The 25,676-nt window shown below is 29.9% G+C and overlaps 1 protein-coding gene across 1 annotated transcript; it reads left to right on the top strand.

Moving 5' to 3' along the window:
• The first annotated feature begins 16,708 nt into the window (after positions 1-16,708).
• Positions 16,709-19,579, top strand: LOC102624871 (ethylene-responsive transcription factor ERF114-like). The gene is given in 4 exon segments (XM_052439886.1): positions 16,709-16,735; positions 18,112-18,204; positions 18,207-18,402; positions 18,842-19,579. Coding segments are annotated over 4 exon segments (483 nt in total). The 3' UTR covers positions 19,009-19,579.
• The last annotated feature ends 6,097 nt before the right edge of the window (positions 19,580-25,676 follow it).

Below are 25,676 nucleotides of genomic sequence, written 5' to 3'. Positions count from 1 at the left end.
TATATCCCTTAGGATCTTCCTCTTGTATTTTATCAATCTCTTCAGCCAAAATGCCATGCCGAGATTCTTTACCAAAACTACTCCAATTACCTAGAGCAAGGTTAATATTCTATTTTGAGTTTAAAACCAAAATTGAAGTTATTTTGGAAGTAATCTAATGTGTTCAAGACCTCCAATAAGGCGTGTTCGAAGAACTATTCCAAAAGGGATACGTCTAAGAAGAATTCGCACTCAAAGGACTATTGTTCAACTATATCGATTATTGCAAAGAAGACAACCTCTATGAGACGGATATTTGGATATTCCAATAAGAATTGTTTCAAGTCTTTGAGTGCCATAAGAAATGATTGATGCTTATAATAAACTTGTTCAAAGAATATTTCCAAAACACCAAATTATATTTTATGGTCAAATTTTTTATTTTATGTTACAAATTATTTAGACACAATGTTTAGCACAAAATCTAATGATACTAATAAAATTTTAAAAAAATTAAATCGGTCTATTGATAATATTTGGAAAAGAAGAGTGTCCTATGTTTTCATTCAAGATAAAACATATTATGTCAATACTAGTGATATTCCAAATAATATACATGATGGTGAATCAAATGCTCATTGCACTTATCGTCGAAAAAAATGGGAGGAAGATAATACAATTGTAAAAGCTACAATTTTAAGCTACATGCAAGATGAACTTATTCTTTTATTTGAAGATCATATGACTGCAAGAGAAATGATAGAAGCCTTAGCAGCTAAATATAATGCTAAATTTGAAACTCATTGTTTCAAAAATTTAATAGAATGTACATAGAAAAGGGAAGGAATTAGCATTTTTAGGTAATACAATTACTGATAAAATGCAAGTGTCTACAGTTCTTAATAGCCTACCACTATCATGGGATTCAGTTGTTACATCTTTAAATTGTTTAGGTCAAGTTTTGACTCTAGACACTTTAGCAAAAATTTTGGCACTTGAAGAAGAAAGAAAAATCGTCGAAAATGCTCAAATTTGATGTTGATGGAAGATTCTTCTAAGCCTTCTAAGCAGTTCAAGAACCAAGAGAAAAGAAAGAAGACAAATAAGAAAAGTAAATGGCCACAAAAAAATAAGAAAAATGAATGTTTCAAATGTGGCCAAGTTGAACATTTCAAGAAAGCTTGCCCAACGATCAAAATGATTGAAAAAGTTGGGCAAGGAATGAAAGAGCTTACTTTTACTATCTCATAATCTTTGATGATAGAGCCTAGCTCGAATCATTAGTGGATAGACTCTAGAGCTACCTGTCATATGGCAAAAATCTAAAGATGGCTAGACTGTGGAGCTACCCGTAATATGGCAAAAATCTAAAGATGGCTTGCCCATTCTGATTTACCATTTACTTTCGGGGGAGAGGCTTTTAGTACAACACTGTATAGTTTAAATAGGGCCACCACAAAGTCCAAAGAATTAGTTCCTTATGAATATTGGACTAGTACATAAGGATGGCCAACGAACCGAGGGACATGTAGCATGGCAGGGGCATGGCACATGTCCGTATGGCACGACATGGCACGAGCATATTTTAGTAGGATAAGTGGCACGACACGCATGCGGGCTGGGATGCACTGGGTTTAGAGTTTTAGGCACATGGGCCTTAAAAGCACAGCACGATTAGAGAATGGCTAAAGTACAATAGGTGAAATGATCCGCAATAAGCACATTTCACTTTTTAATGAAAGTAAACTTAAAATTTTATGATTTTACAAATAATATAAAATTGAACGTTTTAATATATTTTAGTAGCATAATTTTTTTAAATTTATTTAATGATTAGTTAAAAAAATTCTAATTATTTTATGTTTATAAGGTGCGTTTGGCACACTGTATTGTATTATGCTGTATTACATTATTTTAATGCTGGTGTATTGTATTATGATGTATTGCATTAGAACTGTATTATAATAATATTGTACAATGTTTGGTGATGCATTGTACTGTATTAATTTTTTTTGTGATTAACTTAAATTATATATTTTAAAAAATAATATTTATTAATACTTAAAAAAAACTAAATATGCGATCTTAAATTTTAAAAATTTAATAATTTTTTTTAGTGTAAATGTTAAATTTTATTGAGAAATGATGACAACTATTATCTTTTTTAAAAAATAAATTTCTAAACCCAAATTTAGTTATGAATAAGGGTTGTACAACAATTGTCTTTTTATAAACAAAATTCTTTAAAAAAAATAATTACCAATACTAATTCCCATAGCACAATAAAATAAAAATTTTGTGAAGGCATTCAATCTCATCTCAAACAAATCTCATCTATCACTATCGTCTTTAACCAATCTACAAAATCAAACCCCTTGAATCAAACATAGAAAGGAACTAAGGGAGGTAGCGGCATCTATTAGTGTTATATAAAGATGATGAAGAAACAGAGGAGAAGATGACAAACAAGAAACTGAGAAGAAGAAGAAACAGACAAGACGAAAAAGAAGAGGGGAAAAGGAAAAAATAATAATAAAAGAAAAATGAGAGAGAGAAACAGATATGACGAAGAAGAAGAAGAGAGGAAAAGGGAAAAAAAGAAAAAAAAAGAGTGAGAATCAGAGAAGACGAAGAAGAAGAGGGGAAAAGGAAAAAAGAAAATAGAGAAAAACAGAGAAGATGAAGAAGAATAGGGGAAAAGGAAAAAAATAAAACAAAAAAAGAAAGAGGGTAACAGGGAAGACGAAGAAGAAAAGGGGAAAGGGAAAAAAAAAGAAAAAAGAAAGAGAGAGAAATAGAGGAGACGAAGAAGAAGAAGCTAATGCAGTATAAACCCGAGTCTCACTCGGGTTTCCGTTATGCGGGGTTTCCCGCATTAATTTTTTTCTTAATGCAATACCAGAGAAGTGCCAAACATCGTATTGTCATATTTTAATGCAATGCAGAGCGTTAATACAGTATAATACGGCATGCCAAACATGGCCATAATGTATTAAATGAATTGATGATATCATGATTTTAATAAGTAAAATTATAAATATAATGATTTCATAAAATGTACGTATTAACATTATTACGAACTATAATCTATCACTCAATATAAATCTAAGCTAACAGTTAAATTAACCGTTCAGAAAAAATTATTACTATTATTATTGTTGTTATTGTTGTTAAGTATCAAAAAATAATTCTATTACCGTAGCATCTGATTTAGTAGTTAGTATTATATTCTCTTACTATTAGTTGTTTGTTATTATTGAATATGGACTTGAGTTTTGAACTTTTGATTTTATTGAATTTGACTAAAGATATGTGGAACCAAAAAAAGTACATAGGCTTGAAAAAAGTACGCTAACAACTTGGCATACCCTCTTAAAAAAATTAGAAAAAAAAAACATGTGGTGTTTTTCTTAGGTACTGTACGGCACGACACATACATGGTGCCCGGCCAGATCTAAGGAAAAAAAAAAATAGGCACAGCACAACATGAGCACGAGCTCGCATGGGCCTTCCTTTGATGACCGGGTTGGCCCGTTGGCCATCTCTACTAATAGGACACTTGATTTGTCTAATCTAAGGATATGAGACTGCAAAACTTATATCTTAAAACCTAAACCTTTAATAAATAAGCTTAAAAATCAAACTTATGAATGTAAATTTATCGAATACCCAGATAACAGTTCAATATATAGATTTTATCATAATGAAAAAGGCTTAATAGTTGTTGTTCTAATAAAACAAGTAAAACCTTTAAAAAAATATTATTATTACACTAATATGCAGATATCTCTAATAATAACTCATCTTTGGATGTAGATCAAGGGATATAAGTTGTAAATCAAGATTCTTTACAATCGTTTAAGCATAATAAATTCTCTACACAACCTATGCTTAATGGGAAGGAAAAGAGTAAGAGAACCTTCTTCGAAGCTTAAAGATTATTATGTTTATAACAAATTGAATCATTAGATGAGCTTGAAAATATAAAGAGGTTATAAATTCATCAGATTCAACTGAATGGTTGAAAGCTATGGAAGAAGAAATAAATTCAATTAATAAAAATTAAGTTTGGGAATTAACAGACCTCCTACAAGGAAGAAAGGCTATAGAATGTAAATGGTTTCTCAAGAAAAAGCTCAAGTCTGATGGAACATTAGAAAGATATAAAGCAAGGCTTATAGCTAAGGGTTCTACACAAAAACCCAAGATACACTATATAGATATTTATTCTCGAGTGGCTAAACTTGTATCTATAAAAGCTCTTATTGCTTTAATTGCTAAATTAGACCTTGAAATGATTCCAAATTAATGTTAAAATTGCATTCTTAAATGTTGAATTAAAGAAGCCATTTATATGCAACAACAAGAAGATTTTATTGAAAATAATCAAGAAAATAAAGTCTATTGGCTTAAAAAAATCTTTTTATAGTCCTTAACAATCATCTTGCCACTGATATATCACTTTTCACCAAGGAATAGTAGAAATTGGCTATAAAATAAATGAGCTTGATTATGGTGTATATGTTTGGAAAAGTGGGAGTAAAATTACAGTTATATCATTATATGTAGATGATATCTTATTGGTTGGAAATGACATGGAAACGATCAACAAAACAAAATCATAATTGGGATCAAATTTTGAGATGAAAGATATGGGAGAAGCATCTTTTGTCGTACGAATTAAAATTACAAAATCAAACCTTTAGATTATTCTATCTAAATCAATCTAAATATATTGAAAAAGTACTTAAGAGATTTAATATAGAGAATTGTATAACAGTATTAACCTGTATGTAAACGACAATATTTGAATAAAGTGTGTGTTCTAAAAATAAACAGGAAGAGGAAGATATGAATACAATTCCATGTGCACAAGCAGTAAGTAGCTTAATATATGCAATGACATCAACTAGACTTGATATTTGTTATGCAGTTAGATTAGTCAATTGATTTCAATCTAACCTAGGTAAAGAACATTGGAAAGTTGTCAAAAGGATATTTAGATATTTACGAGGTACAAAAAACAATGAAATTATGTTTTAGTAAGGGTGATATAATAGTAAAAGGTTTTTTTAATGCAGATTTTGTTGGAGATCAATATAATGGCAAATCAACAAGTGGTCATTTTTTTCCTTTTGGTGGTACGTTAGCTTCTTCGTCAAGTAAGAAACAAACATATATTGCTAGATATACAATGAAGGCCGAAAATATAGCATGTAGTATGGCAACATCATAGGTCGTATGGATTAGATGTCTCATTGAAGAATTGAAACTTGGTTTACTAAATAAACCAATCAATGTGTTTTTATGATAATAAGTCTACTATCTCTCTAATAAAAAGTAAAGCAAATAGTTCTAAAGGAAAACACATTGATGTTTCTTATCACTATATACAAGATATAGTGGAACACATAGAAATAAAAGTTAACTGTATTTCTTCACGAGAGATGGTGGCTGACCCTATAACCAAGGGGTTAAATTTAAATAGTTTCTGTCATGACCCAACCTACACCTATTAAGATAATGTTCGCTTTGGGCCTTAAAAAGGCTCGTACGGGTTTGTTTCTAGGGCGCCCATACACCCCAAAACTCGTATTGCCAATTAAGGTGTGGATCAGTCCTTATAAACCCAGCATCTCTCCCGTACTTTGCCGGTGTGGGATTCGCTTAAGGTGTTACATACACCCCCCTTAGGGACTCAGCGTCCTCATTGAGGTTTGCCCCACTATTGCTCAAGAGGACACGCGAAGCCGCTCTGATACCATAATGTCATGACCCAACCCAGACCTAGTAAGATATTGGTCGTTTTGGGCCTTAACAATGCCCGCATGGGTTTGTTTCTAGAGCACCCATACACCCCAAAACGCATCTTACCAATTAAGGTGTGGATCACTCCTTATAAACCCAGCATCTCTCCGGGCTTTGCCGATGTGAGATTCGCCTAGGGTGTTATAGTTTCAGTAAGCATGCAGATGCAATAAGATTAAAATTCCCCTAGGCCTAGGTGTTCCACACATGAAAGAAAATTCTAGTTTAAAAGTTCTTGGGGACGCTTAAGAAATTAAACTAGAATATATTAGTTAATTAAAATAATTTTTTAGTCAAAATTGACACATAAATAATGGATATTATAAATCAATTAAGAATGTGTGTATATCTTAATGGTTGTCTATAATCTTGAAATTACTCTGTTTGGAATAGTAACGATGAAATTGGATCCAAGGAAATTTAATAAGTTATTATTGTCAAATAATAAAGAAAGTTTTATATGTATGTCTAATTAATAAATACGTCCAAGGGGGAGCTAATGATCATTATTAATATATATAACGTTCAATGGACATAATTATTCATTAGGATATGTCTCTTGAAATAAGCTAATACAATTTAAATAAATTATAACTACTTTCTTAAAGGACATGATTAATTCTCAAGAGATTCACAACTTCCCTTATAACTTAAAAGTCATGTATGTATAAAAAAGTTTGATGAACAGACATCAATAGTCTGTAAATAGACCCTATTATACATATTCTACATCATCAATAATTATGAGTTTAAGATATTGAGAGTTCTTAGAAACTCATTTGTCTCAATGACTCTTAGTTATAAGTGATTTCTAGTTTAAAAATAATTATCTTAGTATTTCTTCTATAGGAACCAACAATAGATTGATAGCACCTTCATGTGTGTAAGCCAAACTTGCTTAATTGTTAAATATTTTTGTAGATCATCACATATGTCTCTCTAATATGTATAGGAAGTAGTGTTAGTAGAATTCTTCAAAATTTTGATTTGTGATCCTATGATGACTAGTACGAGATTCAATACAAATTTTGTGTCTCGATTTATTGTTTGGAACATAATTTTGTCACCATTTATTATTGGAACGGGATTCGGGATGTGTGGAACTCCCGATCGGAATCCCAAATATCCTGACTGTGTTGTAAAGTGAAGTTTAAATCTAAGTTTCCTAAAACATATAACAAGTCGAATCGATGAAGCACTAAAATCTGACATGGCAATCATGTAGTATGATAGGTCGATTGGATAAAGAAAAAAGAACTGAGATGTTAGTCAAACATGTCGTTTATAGTAGAATTTGCAGCATATGACAAAAAGCTCACATTATCTAGAACATTTGGAATTCCAATTGAGATTTGAAAATTTGAAGGGGAAGGAATTGTGACACATTTTTTGTATTAATTTATTGCTTGGGTCAGACAGTGGTGGACCAACAGTTGGGCTAGACCGGGTTGTAGCCTAGTCTAGTCCACAAAAAATCATTTAAACCCCTTCTGTTTTGATTAAGTTTATATAAGGATAGAGGTTTTATTTTATTTTTATATACATCCATAATTCAGTTACCCTTATGTTTTCATCAAATTTCATAAAACAATAGAGTTTTTACTTTATTTTCAAATATATCCTTAATTCAATTATAATTTTTTCCAACTGAAATTAATGACTTATTTTATAAAAAAATAAAATTATATATTTATTCAATAGATTGAAAATATTAGGGGTCTAAAATATTGTTAATGCTTTAATTTGTTTATAAAATTTTAATTGAAAAAAAGTATGTCAATGTAATATAACATTGTCACTAGTATTAAAAATACTAAAAAAACATATAATAACAATTATGAAAATTTTCATAAATTTTTTTATGTGAATCTTCAGATTTTATTTATTAGTTACATTAACTAAGAGGATAAGTTAGAAAGTAAAATTTGACTATTTTGAGAAGATTTTGATAGAAAAATTATCAACATTTGATTTTTTAAAAAGAGTCAGACTGCCTTGCAAAGAAATAACGGCACGCAAATACCTTTTTGCTGAGTTAGAGTTTAGTTTATTATTGAAATTCTTGACTAATTATATTTTTATAATTTAAAAATATGAATACATTTTAATTGTTTTACTTATTTAAGCCCCGTAATTAAGTACTTTTCAAAATAAAAGTTGTACTTGTAATTTTTAATTGATTATAATTACATGTATTGATTTATTCTAACTTGAAATTCCTCATTAATTTATTAATTCTTATATAATTAGATGTCATTATAGTTTGCAATGTTAGATTTCATAATTGGAAAATAGTATTTTTATATTTGAATTATCTTTTGTTTTTTACTCTTTTTGTATAATTATTTTTGTTTAGAGTACATATGTTGTGAAAAATTTTAATATACTCGCAAGCGCATAAATCTACAGATAAAATAGTGGTAACGAGGTCGAACCCACAAGGATTGTTATAAATTGAAAAGTCTAATTTAAATATAAAATTAATATTAATCCTAACCTAGATGAGCAAATTGAGTTTTTAATAAAATTAAACCAATTAAACTAAGAAAACAATTAAAACAAAGGAGAATCCAATAAGACAAAAATTAACAAGGTTTCAGAATCTACCATTATTCAACTAGTAATTATCTAAATATTAATTAATCCTCAATTTTAGAGTGACAACTCGAAATCAATCTATGTCATTTCATGAATATAACAATTAAGCTCAATTAAAATTAATCTTGTGTAGGTTCTTTTTCTGCTTAATAGTATGATATCCAAGAATCCCATGTAAACATATTGAATAACAAAGAGTCAAAGTTTTCTTAAGTACTATGTGTAAACAATTTAATCAAAGACACAAAATCAAAGATAATCATGTATAAACTTTATAGATCCAAGTATAGATTTAATCGAATATTAATGTTAACAATCAATAATGTATAACAGAATTGATGAAAATATTTTAATAACATCAAACTAATTATGTGAAACAAAAACCATAATCATCAAAGCACGCATGTAGGGAATTAATTAAATAAAAAGATAATTATTTCATTGAATATGGCTTCATCTTTAACCTCAGTATAAGACATTTAACTAGACATACTTAAATTGGGAGCAACAAAGCAAATAAAACCAGCTATGGAGAATTAAATTGCTGATGTTGCCGCTGCTCTCTATTCTCTACCGATTACTCTCTTTTTTCTTCCTCTCTGGCGGCTTCCCCCTCTCTCCGTCCAAAAGCCAAAAGCTTGCTTATATAGTCTTCAAAATGAGCCCACCTTTTCAATTCTAAAGCCAAAAGGCATGGCCTTTAATTTGTTTTGCTTCACTCACGTGCCCATTGCATTAGGATCTCTTTTTCCACTTATGAAACCCAAGTGCGGGTCCCTTTAAATTGCTTTCCATATATTACAATGTCATGCAATTTCTTCTCACGTGCTACCTACTTTTAAAGCTAAAATCACTTTCTCTCCTTTGTCCACATGGGCATGATGAATGAATTTGTTGAGTTCGGTTCCTTGGCTTGATTTCCACATGCATGTATGTCAATTGCTTCCAAAAATCAATTAATCTTTAATGCTTCTGAAATTGAGCTCTTTTATGCCCTTTTCATCCATAATCTCAAATAAATTCCCTATTCAATACAACAATTCAATTAATTAAAAATAAGAAATAAAAATAACTAGCAATTATATAACAAAGGGTAAAATATGTATATATATTATGCTCATCAAATACCACCAAATTTAGATTTTGTAAGTCCTCGAGCAATGATTAGTATTAAAAATTGTCTAATTATCAAGTGATAATAATATTATTTTGTGCTTATGTTATAATTTATATTTGTGTTTATGCAATATATTAGGAATTATTAATTATGTTTTAAATATATCTAATTTTGTGTATTTTTGTGTGTTTATTAGGTAAAATATTAATTTCACGTAATTTGAGGCTCCAAACATATAAATGGAGGTCAAATTTGGATTCTAGAGATCCGAAAACCTTAAGATCAGTCAAGATCAGCTTAAAATTGGTCTTGTATAAAAAGAGTTGACTTTTCTTGTTGACCGAGCACTGATTGGATGATGAAATGAGCTTACAATAGATATGAGTTCATGGGATAGCTGGCAATTTTGACTAAATCTCAACCGTTCATGATTCCATGGCCATGATTGTGCCACGTGGCAATGGTTGGTGAAGCAAGTTGTAGGATCCGAATCTTTGTATTCGGGTCTACCCGATCCACCCATTAACCTGCCAAATCTCAACCGTTCTTTGGGCAAATCGGACGAGTCAAACGATACCACGTGTGATGTTGACTTTTGAAGTTTGACCAGCCATTGGATCTTGATCTAAAGGTTGTGAGGAGCACATGCATGAAACTTATGATGGACCGCAACACACTGGATTATGAATTTATTTTTCTATAAATAGAGCCTCATTTTATGTTTTTAATCATCTCTCTACAACTTTCTTCTTCTCAAATTCTCTCCATCTCCTGGTAATCTTGATTTCCAGGTGTGTTTTTAATATTTTGTATAATTATTTTTATAAATAAAATTAGTTTTATTTCCAATTTTAGTTGTTTTTATTACTTTTAATTATAAGTAATTCAATTTTACTACTTCTTTTTATTTTAATTATGCTTAACTAAATAATTTTAGTTAGGGGAAGGTGAAACTCTTAGGAAATAAATATAATTTAAGCAAATTCTATTTTTAATTTTATAAATTAAATTATTTTCTATTTAATTTTAAACATATTTTATATTTTGACATTTTGATTTATTGTAGACAAACAAATGAATTTGGCACAATAAATTCTTAATATCTTAATATAAGGTATGGTAAAATGGTATTTTGACTTATTGTAGACAAATTAAATTTTGGCACAATAAATACTTAATCCATCATAAAATTAAAGGGAAAATAATAATAATTTATATAATTAATCTTTTGGGCAATAAATCTAAAAAAAAGGGCAAAAAGAATCTATTAAGTTTTATTTACTTCTAAGAGTGGATCCATAACCCTAACTAGCTCAATTTCATAGTTTCATTTAAATTAAGTTGTTTATATTTAAGTTTTAATTTCAATTTTTAGTTAAAATAAAATAAACAAATTAAATTTTTTCTCTGTGGATCGACCTCGGACTCACCGAATTATAATACAACAAGACACTCTTATACTTGGGAGTTAAAAATTACTTTTAAGTTGTGTCAAGCAAAACTAAAAATAAAAACAAAAGTAAAAATAACGAAAAATAAATCTTAGCTAAACCACTTTCACAGGCAATCGCGATTGCATTTAGCGTATGCAACAAACCTTTAAACCCTTAGGTGGCCCTAGTGGATGAGTTATAGTCTCATGAGGGCTTCAGTGATGATACCCACAAACATCATTTTAAAAAAATAAAATAAAATAAAAAGAAAAAAAAAACTTTAAATAAAACATGAAAATAGCCTCAAAGATTGCATAAATTATATACCTCAAAGAAAATTTCAAATATTGGCAAAGTTCTAACTTTAATTCATTAGTCAATCTCATCTCTCTTTTGATTCTTGTAGTGTGTGTGAATCAATTCAATCAAACTCATTCCCGAAATCCTCAATATCAACAGCCTTCGCCTTGAACAAAGAAAAGAGTAGGTTAAACTAATCTTATCATCTTAATCTCCAAAAAAACTTTTCATAGGCTTTTCTGTGCATTTTCTTTTGATTTTTTTTCATTTCAGCATATGCACTTTTTTCTTTCTTTTTTTTTTAAACATTGTTAAGAGCTTTTACTCTACTCCTTAAGGTAGTCTTCTTCTCATGGTATATTATCTTCTACATACTGATGGTACATAGGCCCAAATTACTCAAAGATAGCTTCACTCTTAAGGGTTATAGGTAGTTATTTCTGACTTTCACGCCTGTGTATACTATTTTGTATTGTGGAGATAAGAATCAAGTCAAACTGTCATTTACTCAATATAAAATTCTCAACTTAGGCTGGGTCAATCTCATATTTCAAGTCAAAATTATGAAAAAATTAATATTAGTGCTCATAATTTAAGAATCTCAATCAAGGTGAACTAACACAAGAATCAAGTATAAACTAAGACAATATTCAACCATTTCTAAGAACCATATTCATTGTCAATCAAGTTCTTATCATTGGCTTTTCACATTAAAACAAAAATAAAATAATTTTTTTTTTGAATTTTTGAAATTTTTTATTTTTTTAATAACAAACAAAGCACACACTATTCCCACCCCAAACTTATTCGGAAAATTATCCTCAATGTTTCACAAAAAAAAGATATGCATGCAAAAACATGAGAAAAAACAAATAAAAACATAATAAAAGAAAAAGTTGGAGAGAACACACTTGAATGGGCTGGGGAAACTTAAAAGAAAATGACAACTAAAAAAAACGTTAGGAGAAATATAAATAATAATAAAAAGCAAAATAAATAAAATCCTCCTAAACTAACTAATTAATGCAAACAACAAATCAACCAGGATCAACAAGAATTTGGTGAAAATTGAAGCAATTATACAGAAAATACCAGAAAACATAATCGACTACGCACTGGAGCATTTTATTGATAAAAGGATGATAGTAATGAAACTCCTTAATATCGCACTGTTTTGTTCTCTTTTGTTCCAAGCTTACATGAGAGTTATCTGAAGTAGTATAAAAATTTAACAATTTAAGCATTTTAGATCTTACCACTTTTTTCATGTCAGAATGTGACCTATGTTACACTTCTTTAAGAAGTAGCTCCAACTTGAATGGTTCAATTTTCTCTTCAGGAGGAAGTGGCTCAATCTTTTCTTTCCACTTAACTAGATCTATGATAAAAGTCGAATTAACTTCTTCAATACCACTGTCAACATCAACAGAGAAATCAAAGTCAGTTGTGCATGGTGTTAATGGATTGTCACAGTGGTTAGAAATAAATGAGTCATCAACTGATGCTTCTATCATATCTACTTCAATGACTTCATCATCGTCTTGTGTCTGTTTAGGAACATTAAAAATATTTAATTCCATGGTCATGTTACCAAAAGACAATTGCACGTTTCCAGTCCCGCAACTAATATAAATATCAGTTGTAGCTAATAAATGATGACTTAGAATAACTGGGGTGTGTTTCTTAGGATCTTGTACACGCTGAGTATCAATAACAATAAAATCGACAAGATAGTAAAATTTGTCAATTTTTATCAACACGTCCTCTATAATACCACGAGGTATTTTCATTGACCTATCAGTAAGTTGCAAAATAATAGAAGTTGACTTTAACTCACCTAGTCCAAGATGCATGTAAACAGAATAAGGCAAGAGATTAATACTAGCGCCTAAATTAATAATGATTTACCAAACAATTAGTTCCCTGTAACACATGAGATAGTAGGAGAACCAGGATCCTTAAATTTTTGTGGCATTTTACATTGAAGTAAATTGCTAATTTGTTCAGTTAAAAATGCATTTTTGGTGACAAGCAAATTTCTCTTTTTAGTGCATAAATCCTTCAAAAACTTGGCATATGAAGGAACTTACTTAATAGCATCAAGTAAAGGGATGTTTATACTTACCTGCTTGAAGATTTCCATAATCTCACCTATTGAAGTCCATTTATTTACCTTCATTAACCTTTGAGGAAAATGAGCCTTAGGAATGTAAACTGGTGGGCCACTTTCTTCTTGATCATTGGGTGATGTCTTGTTATGGAACTGCATCTGCAGAAGTAGGTTCGGATGTCTTTTTTTTTTTGAACCTCCACCTTATTGTCAAATAATTTTTCTCTTCTCAAGGTCATAATAGACTTTGCTTCTTCATGCAGATGGCTTGAACTTGATCCAACTTCATGTACTCCTTTAGGATTAGGAACTGGTTGACTTGAGAATTTTTCTTTTTCTCTCTCAGCCACAATGGTTGCTAATTGACCCAATTGATGTTCAAGCTTTAAAATAGCTTGAGTGCTTAACTAAAAGGCTTGTTGGGTTGACTAAATGAAACTTTGAAGTGTATCCTCTAAAGAAGATTTTCTTTGTTGAAGTGTAATAAATTGAGACATGGGCTATTTGGCAGGGGGATATACTTGGTTACGAGGGACAAATTGTTGATTGGGCATGCTAAATTGTTGCCCTCCTTGGTTCGACAAGTGTTGATTTTGTTTCTAAGAAAAATTAGGGTGATTCCTCTAATTATGATTATATGTGGATGAATATGGACTATTGAACAATTTTTCATTCGATTGTAAGGCATGTACTTGTTCAGAATAAGCCTCTGGATAGGCTGGTAATAATGGACAATTCTGTGCCGTATGAGATAAGTTAGAACAAAGAGCACAAACCTCATTAGCTACACTAGGATGATGATTCATTGATTGGTTCATAGTTAAGGCATCTACTTTCCTAGAAAGTATGGCTAGAGTAGCTTTCACATCAAAATCATCATTAACTTCATATAGACCCTTTCTAGAAACTTGAGATAATTTATCTCTTTGATTTGAAAAATCCCACTGTTGAGAGTTCTCAGAAAGTGAATTAAAGAAATCTCATGCAGCCCCTTCATGTAAGTTCAAAAATCTCCCACCATTCATAAACTTTACCATATGACAATTTGACATGGTTAAATCGTTATAAATGCATTGTATAAGTCTCCATTTCTCAAAACCATAGTGGGGACACTTGAACAGTAAATCATTAAATCTTTCCCAACACTTGTAAAATTGTTCACCCTCTCTTTGATAAAAATCACTTATCTCTCTCCTAAGGGCGTTTGTTTTAGACATAGGAAAAAACTTGGTGAGGAACTTGTTACTTAATTCATCCCACATAGTAATAGACTCAGCAGGAAGTGAATTCAATCAAGCTTTCGCTTTGCCTTTTAATGAGAAAGGGAATATACGAAGCCTAATTGACTCATCATTAAAATTTTGAAAACAGAATGTAGAGCATATGTCAAGAAATTCCTTAATGTGCAAATATGGATCCTCTCTCTCTCTAAGCCATGGAAAGATAGTAAAAGTTGAATGACAAAGAACTTAAGTTCAAAGTGTGTCGCTATAGTTTGTGGCAACATAATACAAGATGGTTGGTTGGTTGCAAGTGGTGAAAAATATTCTCTAAGGATTTTCTTTGCTTGCACTGGTGGAAGTATTGGCAATAGTCTATTTGGGTCATCCATTAATTCTGAAGAACTATCTCGACTACTATCAATTTTTTACTCTCTTTTGACGAAACGATTTGTTGAATCGCGTTTCCAAACACTCATAAACTAACTAGACAAAGAAAAAAATAATAAAATAATAATAAAAATAAACAAAATTTAAAAGAAATCAAACAACCAAACATTGAATTTAAAGAAAAATAAAAAAGTATTGTGTTTTTTTATTAAAAAAAATCAAAGACAACCTAAATTATAAATAGTGGAAGAATCAAATTAACCTAAATTAAACTGACTTTCTAGTACAATCTCCGGCAACGGGGCAAAAAACTTGTTGTGAAAAATTTTAATATACTCGCAAGTGCACGAATCTAGAGATAGAATAGTGGTAACAAGGTCGAACTCACATGGATTGTTATAAATTGAAAAGTCTAATTTAAATCTAAAATTAATATTAATCCAAACCTAGTTGAGCAAATTGAGTTTTTAATAAAATTAAACCAATTAAACTAAGAAAACAATTAAAACAAAGGAGAATTCAATAAGATAAAAATTAACAAGATTTCAGAATCCACCACTATTCAACTAGTAATTATCTAAATATTAATGAATCCTCAATTTTAGAGTAACAACTTGAAATCAATCTCTGTCATCTCATGGATATAACAATTAAGCCCAATTAAAATTAATCTTGTGTATGTTTTATTTTTCTGCTTAATAGTATGATATCTAAGAATCCCATGTAAACATATTGAATAACAAATAGTCAAAATTTTCTTAAGCACTTTGTGTAAATAATTTAATGAAAGACACAAAATTAAAGATAATGATGTATAAACTTTATAGATCCAAGCATAAATTTTATCGAATATTAATGTTAACAATCAATAATGCATGACAAAATTGATGAAAATATTTTAACAACACCCAACTAATTATGTGAAACAAAAACCATAATCATCAAAGCACGCATATAGGAAATTAATTAAATAAAAAAATAATTATTTTATTAAATAGGACTTCATTCTTAACCTTAATATAAAAAAATTAGGTAGACATACTTAAATAACAACAAAGCAAATAAAACTAGCTATGGAGAATTAAATTGCTCCTGCTGTAGCTGCTCTCTATTCTCTACCTGCTTTTTCTTCCTCTCTGGCGGCTTCCCCCTCTCTCGGTCCAAAAGCCGAAAGCTTGCTTATATAGTCTTCAAAATGGGCCCACCTTTTCAATTCTAAAGCCGAAAGGCTTGGCCTTTAATTTGTTTTGTTTCACTCATGTGTTTCGAATTGCATTAGGATCCCTTTTTCCACTTATGAAAGCCAAGTGCGGGTCCCTTTAAATTGCTTTCCATATATTACAATGCCATGCAATTTCTTCTCACGTGCTACCTACTTTTAAGGCTAAAACCACTTTCTCTGGCTTGATTTCTACTATGTCTAATTGCTTCCATAAATTAATTAATCTTTAATGCTTCCGAAATTGAGTTTTTTTATGCCCTTTTCATCCATAATTTCAAATTAATTCCCTATTTAATAAAAAAATTTAATTAATTAAAAATAAAAAATAAAAAAACTAGCAATTATATAATAAAAGATAAAATATGTATATATATTATGCTCATCAACATATTTATAGGGTTTTTCATGTCTCTTATTTAATAAACTAATTTTTACTTATAAATACTTATGTTTATTTTAAAATATAAAATTTTAGTTTAACGGGGTAATATAAAGCTATGTGTTCGCCCCTGCACGAGGGACCATAAAATGATGTGGAAACTCAAGCCATCAGGTCATGTTCGCTGCAAACATGCATGAAACATACTAGATATTAATAGCATCATAACTTTTTTATTTTTATAGTTAATGCTTAGATTACACCATTCCATTATGCATGGCCATCTTATTGAGCATTCTTACCTTTCTGTCTCAGGAACTTTATGAGTTTATATTGGAAAATAAAAACTGGTAAAGAAAAAATGAGTTTCGAGGACTTCTCTTTTCTATGTTGCAGAGAAATTATGTGATTTAAAAGTCTAAGATGATAGGTAAAGATGAAAAATAAATAAATAAATAAAATAAAATAAAAATAAATAATAGCTGTCATATATAGACTAGTGCCTGTTTGGTATGGCTTATTTAAGAGCTATAAGTGCTTATTTAATCGTATAAGCACTTTTTTAAAATTTTTATGGTGTTTGGTTATTTTTTTAGTAGAGTTTTTTTAGCTTAAATAAGCTAATTTACCTCTACTAGCAAAAGCCCAAAATTTGAGCTTTTGGGAGTAGAGGTTATAGAGCTTTTCTAAAAATAGATAATATAAAAAATATCACACAGTTTAATGGTTCAAAAGTGCTTTTTTTATTGACAACCAAACACCCAATGACTTTTTGTCCAAAAGCTCTATTGGTATAAATTCTACTGCTATAAGCTCTACTGTTATAAGCTCTATTTAATAAGCTGTACCAAACGGAGCCTAAGACTTGATCATACAAAAGCTAGTTAGGAAAGAGAGGAAAAAATTGAAGAGAAAATAGAAAGGATTCACTTGTAGGGAAAATTGAACTTGAAACATTGACGATGATACTATATTAAAGAAACCACTTAATTCAAAAGCTTAGATTGATATTAAACCCCAACAATAATATTAAAGATAAGTTTTAACACTATGCATGCATAACCAATAAATTTGAGATAAGATTAGGTTTGTGTCTCAATCAGTATATAATTTGTTGCGGTGATCATCATATATAGATGCTTGAGTCTCTACTAACCTTTGAAATAATCTTGACAACTAAGTTTTTGTGCATCAACGTTTCTACACAACATAATAAAACGGTCACAAGTTAAATTTGAATGCTATAAGTGAGGAAAGGAAAGAGTTGTAACACACTTGGGTCAAATGTTTCTTTATACATATACGCACACTAGATATTTCCTCTCCGTTCACACTAGCCAATAAATTTTCAAGTAGCTACAGAAAAAAACTACCTTCTTTTATTCCTTATTTAGTCATACATCATTACTGTCCCTTCGTTTCCATAGTCTGTCTTTGTGCGTCTTCTTGATCTTGGTCCTGATACCATAATTTTAGTCTTCATGTGTTGCTTAATTTGGTGATTCTGAAATTTAAGTGTTGTTATTTATTATTAATTGCATGTTCTAGCTAGCAGAAAGGGTTGTTTGAAACTATTAACAAGGGGATCAAAAGTGGATCGAAAACATGGAAGAGGCCCCTTTCATCCGATGAATCGAAGGAGAAAGAGGAGAAGATCATTTGTCATTTCCAGTGTTCTCAGCCAGATCCCAACAAGACATGTCTGCTATGGTTTCAGCCCTTTCTCAAGTTATTGGGAATACCCAAAATAGCCCAACTAGTCTTCAACTCTCTCAAAACCCTAATTTCACCACTTCTTCTCCCAACACATCTGAACGAGACCTATCTCAACGCGTCGAGGATCAAGGTATGTGCATATGACAAAATTTATTTGGATATATAGAAACAAGTAGGACTTAAAGATGAGGTGGTTTTGTATTGAGTATTGGACCGATCAATGGTTAGGATTTATTTTTATTTTTATAATTATTTCCTTTTTCTTCCTTAACAACCATTGATCTCAGCCAAAAACCATATCAGCATTGAATCCTTGTCTATGTAGTGCAATTTTTACCATTTTTCGTAATGTTTAAATAACATTTTATAGCGGCATTTTCATAATCTTTCACTACTTAACTATGTGGGTTAAATTAAACAGATATTGATATTACTATGATTGTTGTATGATAGCAAGCTTACGTTTCAAAATCATATTTCTTGTACTTGCATTTATTTATTTTTCTCCTATTGAGTGGTTTCTTTAATAAACACACTAAGGATATTCTATATATATATATACTGTGAAGGGAAAGTGAGGAGAAGGCACTACAGAGGAGTGAGGCAAAGGCCATGGGGCAAAAGGGCAGCAGAGATTCGTGATCCAAAGAAGGCAGCACGGGTATGGCTAGGAACTTTTGACACAGCTGAAGCAGCGGAGATTCATGATCCAGAGAAGGCAGCACGGGTATGCTAGGAACTTTTGACGGAGCTGAAGCAGCAGCACTTGCTTACGATGGAGCAGCTCTTAGGTTCAAAGGAAGCAAAGCCACACTGAACTTCCCAGAAAGAGTTCCAGCTAATCTCACGACTCACTGTTATCAAGATCATTATTATCATACTGGTTTTGCTTGCTGATACTGAAAAAGATTCAGATACATTACCTCTTGAGTTAGTGGCAGAGGACGAGGAGTAGGATGAGGACTAGAAACTTGCTGTGAAGTTGTGGCGGCCGCAGCATGATAATAATGATCTTGATAACGGTGAGTCGTGAGATTAGATTGAACTCTTTCTGGGAAGTTCAGCTTGGCTTTGCTTCCTTTGAACCTAAGAGCTGCTCCATCATAAGCCAGTGCTGCTGCTTCAGCTGTGTCAAAAGTTCCTAGCCATACCCGAGGAAATATCTAGTGTGCGTATGTGTATAAAGAAGCATTTGACCCAAGTGTGTTACAACTCTTTCCTTTTCTCACTTACAGCATTCAAATTTAACTTGTAACCGTTTTATTATGTTGTATATAAACTTTGATGCACAAAAACTTAGTTATCAAGATTATTTCAAAGGTTAGTAGACACTCAAGCATCTATATATATGATGATGATCACCGCAACAAATTATATACTAATTGAGACTACATAAACCTAATCTTATCTCAAATTTATTGGTTATGCATGCATGTTGTTAAAACTTATCTTTAATACTATTGTTGGGGCTTAATATCAACCTAAGCTTTTGAGTTAAGTGGTTTCTCTAATATAGTATCATCGTCAATGTTTCAAGTTCAATTTTCCTTACAAGTGAATCCTTTCTATTTTTTCTTCTATTTTTTCCTCTCTTTCCTAACTAACTTTTGTCTGATCAACTCTTAGTCTATCTATCACAGCTATTATTTATTTTTATTTTTATTTTATTTTATTTATTTATTTTTCATCTTTACCTATCATCTTAGATTTTTAAATCACATAATTTCTCTATAGAAAAGAGAAGTTCTCGAAACTTGATTTCTCTTTACCAGTTTTTATTTTCCAATATAAACTCGCAAAGTTCCTGAGACAGAAAGCTAAGAATGCTCAATAAGATGGCCAGGCATAATGTAAAGGTGTAATCTAACCATTAACTATAAAAATCAAAAAGTTATGATGCTATTGATATATGCATGTTTGCAGCGAACATGACCTGACTGCTTGAGTTTCCACGACTTTATGGTCCCTCGTCGGTCGGAATCAAAATTGACCAATCCGGATCGGGATGTCCCGATTGCCGACAGGAAGTTTCACTTGAGTTTTGACGTTAACAGAGTTTAATCTCAAGATTATTATATAGCATCAACAAACTTGAACTTAATTAGAAAGACTTTAACCTATCTAAGATAGTTTTTGTAAATTTCTTGAAAGATATCCCACGTGCTTTGTTCTTTTCATCAGATATAAATGAAGACGTCAAGTACTAAAATTAGTCATCACATTTATGTTAAATATTTTAGGTCGCTAGTACCAATAAAATTAATGGAAACTAAATGCTGATTTCTAGTTTTTTAATACCAAAAAAAAACAATTAGTGGCCCAGAATATATCATTAATTATTTTTTACTCTCTATCCTCGTATTTTCTCTACTAATATTAATAAACCTAATTTGATCTCAAAAGCAAATGTACTAAGCTGATCAGTATCTTAATTCTAAAGCTTAAGCTGCGTTCTTAATTAAATTGAACTAGTTTTGAAACCACGGTGAACTTTTACTAATTACAATACATTATAAGATGGATTAATTGTGATTATTTCTTAATAGCGCGATTGTTTTCTTTTCCTTCTTGGGTTCTAGTTTTCTAAGGCTTTCATTATATGGAACAAAGGATAAAGTTTTTTTAACACTCCACTAAAATATTTATTTAAAAATTTAATTAAAAACACTATACTTTTAATAGAAATACGAATTCTAAAAGTAGTTTTGCAAAACAACCAAAACTTTCTTAGTAGGAGTCATATAGAGATTCCTTCGCATATTTCAAAACTTTAATTATTACACAAAACTAGGATACTTATTTGTGATTAAAACAAAGCTGGGCCCATCATAAAATCCCAAGATCTGTTATGTTCATATACACTTCGTCTTGGTTAGGACTTGGCGCCAGCTTACTCTATTCATTGTTACCTACAATATAAGGACTTTATGAGTTAATGCCTAGTAAGATAACACTTGGATGCATGTATAACTTATTATGCATATATATGAAGTTTTTTTTTTTTTAAAAGAAACTTAGAAAATACAAAACAACTTCATAAGGGCCCTAGATATGTTGCACTATAAGGCTGGCACTTTTACTCTTTAAACAATATGCCCTTGGGTCTCATTAGTTGATTTTTTGGGCTTTACGTATCGTCGTCGCCAAAATGTTTCTTTTTACTTAGCTTTGAGGGCCAAAATGTTTCTTTTTACTTAGCTTTGAGGGCTTGCCCTCCTTAGAAACTTTGCCACCTGGTAGTGCAACCACCTATTTTTCATAAATTCATTTTCTGAAATATCTTCTTCATAATGTAATACATGATATGCATGTATCCAATGCAACTTATGTCATAACATTTGAAGTTCCTAGATGCATAACAGAATCAACACACAACACTATTTAAGAACAAGATTCTTTAATACAGGCGGCATAGTCAACCATAGCATAATTAAGTATAAGTATAACAGATTAGGCGGTAGAGCCGACCATAACAGAACTAAGTATCATAGATTAGGCGACAAAGCCGACCATAATATAATTAAGTATCATAGATTAGGCGGCAGAGCCGACCATAACGTAACTGAGTATCATAGATTAAGCGGTAGAGCCGACCATAATGTAATTAAGTATCATAGATTAAGCGGCATAGCCAACCATATAATAATTTAGATTATAACTAATCACATCATAATGGCCATCACAACATAAAGGAATGGTTAAAACTGAAGTTAAGTATGAAAAAGAATTTTGTCCCTCCATTGCAATTGAAGTGTTACTTACCTCTTGAACTTGACTTTTCTAGATCTTTCTAAATTGAGGATTTCTCTACTCTTGATGTTATGACTTAAAATAGAAGAAAATGTAATTTCTAGATTGCATTGAAAATGAAAGGAAGTAGGAGGTATTTATAGGATTTCTTAAGGCTAATGGATAGTTAGGATTTTTTCACCATAACTCTTGATCAATGGCTGAGATTATCCTTCATAAATACCTTATTAAATTCTAGAATTCTTATCTTTCTTTACAAACTTCTTTTATATCATCATTTATGCCATTGCTTATGTCATCATTTCTTATGTCATTACTTATATCATCATTCCTTAGAATTAAATATGAAAATAATTAAGGGGACTTATTAATTAAAAATAAATTTTACTATATTTAAGTGAGAAAATTGTATATCACAGTTTTGATCCTCAAATGAATTTAATCAATCGCAGTCCCGCTGCTGCCTTACTCAAGGAGGAAGCTGTGAGCCTGTGACAAATTAAAATTAATTATCACGGTTTAATTTTTCCTCAATAATAAATTGACATAGTGCTACGTAGTTTAGTTGCTTAAAATTATTGTTATAAAAATTGATGTTCATAATACTTTTATTTTTATTTTGCTGCTACAGATAACCCCGCTTCTATTTTCATTATTTTATTTGCTAAACTCTAAACTAGAACTGCCATATTTTTTTGTCCCTGTATTATTTACTCACTATACATAAATGAGACATGTACAAGTATAGAAAGTGCGTAAGAAATAATAATTTAACTAAAGTCGTGGGGAGCTAAGATAAATAGGCTAGAGGATTTGTGCCTTTTTCACTATGGTGGTAATATTTCTACCCTATAACCTTCTTGACTACTAGAAAATAATCACAAAAAATTTATATTATTTTAAAAATTTAAATAAAGAATAATTTTGGTGATTAATTAATTAAATCTATCATAATTTATTTTTTATGACTTAAATTTTTTTTATTTAATTACTTTTAAGACTGCTTTAGCCCAAACTTAAATTGATTATTCTAACCTTATATGGTAAAAGTACCAAAAATTTATAATTTTTTATTTTATACAAAATTCATTTTTGCTGAAAGATGTGCCAATTCTACTTATGAGTATGATTATGAATTTTTAATTAAACTAATTAACACAATGTCTTTATGGTACAATAATTATTTAAATTATCGGGCTGTTAAATTTATGTAACTTATATGTAAGGTATTGAAAATTATCAGATTTCATTTTAAAAAATTAGATAATTGATGAAAAAATTAAATAGATAAGCTATTGATGCAAGAACACATATTTATTATGAAAATTGGATCATTATATGTCATAAGGATAAAATAGTAAAGTAAAACTTATGTTAAAGCAACTATAATAGTCAAAGATGGTTAAAGAAATTTAAATGAAAACAAAATTATAAAAAGGACTTAATTGATTAATTGTAAAAATATTTTTATCAATTTATATTTATTAAAATTTACATGAACTTGCTCTAAGTACTTTTCAAAAGTGGCGAGCTTATACGAATAGCAAAATGTAAATATCCCACCCTTCTTATTAATTCATATGTCAAGAAACCTATGCGACTTATATTGTTGGCAATTCAATGGTCTTAGCATGTTATCGCTCATGTGCCTTAAGAAGATCTAAATTCTAGTAAACGCATGATTAATGGAGATCAATCTTGTGTAGATATATGCTTGATCGTGACACATGGAGATCCATGTTGTGCTTCCAGTTCCATATGCTCGACACGTGGGAATCCATCTCCCGCATAACAACTTAATTTTTTTTCAAATCTTATTTAATTTATTTATAATCATTAAAAAGCTAACCAGCAACCATATTAGGCACCACCAGCAATAGTAAGTTGCTGATATCCATCGTCCGTACCTACCGGCGCCGTCTACCCGCGCCATCTACCGCCAATGAAAAGAAGTCAATATAACATAATTCTTACTAAAAAAAACTAGGTCATTCCTACTCAAAAGCTAAGATTTGAAGGTTATTGCTATTCTTAGCTTATTTATTATTCTTAATTAATGTGATTTTTTTTTAATCAGTCTTGTGATGTGGAGGAGGTCGATCTCCTACTTGTATAGGAGTACTAATTAATTCTTATACTATAAAAATCCTAACTCATATTAAAAAATTAACTCATAATTGAATTGAGAATTGCCTTAAGTTAATAGTCCTACTCAAAAACTATTCTTAATTTTCAGCTGTGGAATAATTTTTCTTAACACTAACCACAGCAAACATAAATCCAATGAAGTGAATATTAGTAATACCATTACGATGCGTTTGGCACAATGTATTATATTATATTGTATTGCATTAACACTTTATTATAATAATGTTGTACAACGTTTGATGCTACACTGTGCTATATTAATTGTTTTTGTGATTAACTTAAATTATATATTTAGAAAATAATATTTATTAGTACCTAGAGAAATACTCAATATAGAAGTCTTAAATTTTAGAAATTTAACATTATTTTTTAGCATAAATGTTAAAAAATATCATAATTTTTCATAAAGATCAAAGCTTATAGCCTTATATTCTTGACAATATAAGATTTATTTTTCAATATTTTATAAACATATAACCTATGAAATAAAGATTGAAGTAAATAATTTAATCAAATAATCTCTAAATAATATCATAATGTAATAATATTTCATATTATTATTTTATTGGTATTAATTTTAAATTAATATTATTTAAATTTATTCATATATAAATATTTATTATTAGTTATATTAAATTATTAAATAATAATCAATTTTTATATATTAATTACTAGATTATAATTTTATATTTATTTTTATATATTATTTGAGTACTTATTGTTAGTTATATTAACTTATTAAATATTAATCAATTTTATATATTCATTATTATATAATTAAATAATAAATTATTTAGTTATATTTTTAATATAATAAAAATTAAAATATGAATAATAAATTATTAATTTATTAATTTATATTAATAATTATGATATAAAATAAAATAAAATAAAAATTAATATTATATAATATCATATTAAATTAAAAAATTATATTTATCTATTATTATTATAAAAAAAAAAAGCAAATGCAAAATATTAATTTGCATACCTTACAAATTCTTTCCAAACATGATATTAGTATTAAACTAATGCGAACAATGTTTTAATATCCCATAATTAATAATCTCATATCCCAAACACACTCTTAGAATACTATTCGCAAAACTCCACATAAAGGTAGATATATTGCCCTACAGACAATATATAACAAATACTAGCTAATGAACTATCAGGTGTCAACTTCAATATATTATCTACATCCTCATAATTCATAAGCACACGCTGCACGCCACCACATACCAACTTGCTTCCCTTAAAAGGAATCAACTATCTAGATAATGGACTATCAACTTTATGAAGTTTTATTTGATAGATTAAAAAAATCTGACATTTTTAACTTTTTTTATGTGGTCCTCTGCTTGCTCCAGCTATAATGGTTTCCATGTCATGGCTGATGTGGCTAAACTGTACTCTTCATGGCAGTCAAAGTTGGCACAATCTATGCGCCTCTTCTTCAGATATCAGAATCGACTGTCAACAAAATTTCTAGTCAGCTTAGCCAAA

This window comes from Citrus sinensis, chromosome 4 (assembly GCF_022201045.2).
Source record: "Citrus sinensis cultivar Valencia sweet orange chromosome 4, DVS_A1.0, whole genome shotgun sequence".
NCBI classification, from domain to species: Eukaryota; Viridiplantae; Streptophyta; class Magnoliopsida; order Sapindales; family Rutaceae; genus Citrus; species Citrus sinensis.
The sequence above is the reverse complement of the archived record's forward strand: the minus strand, read 5'-3'. Positions and strand labels throughout refer to the sequence as shown.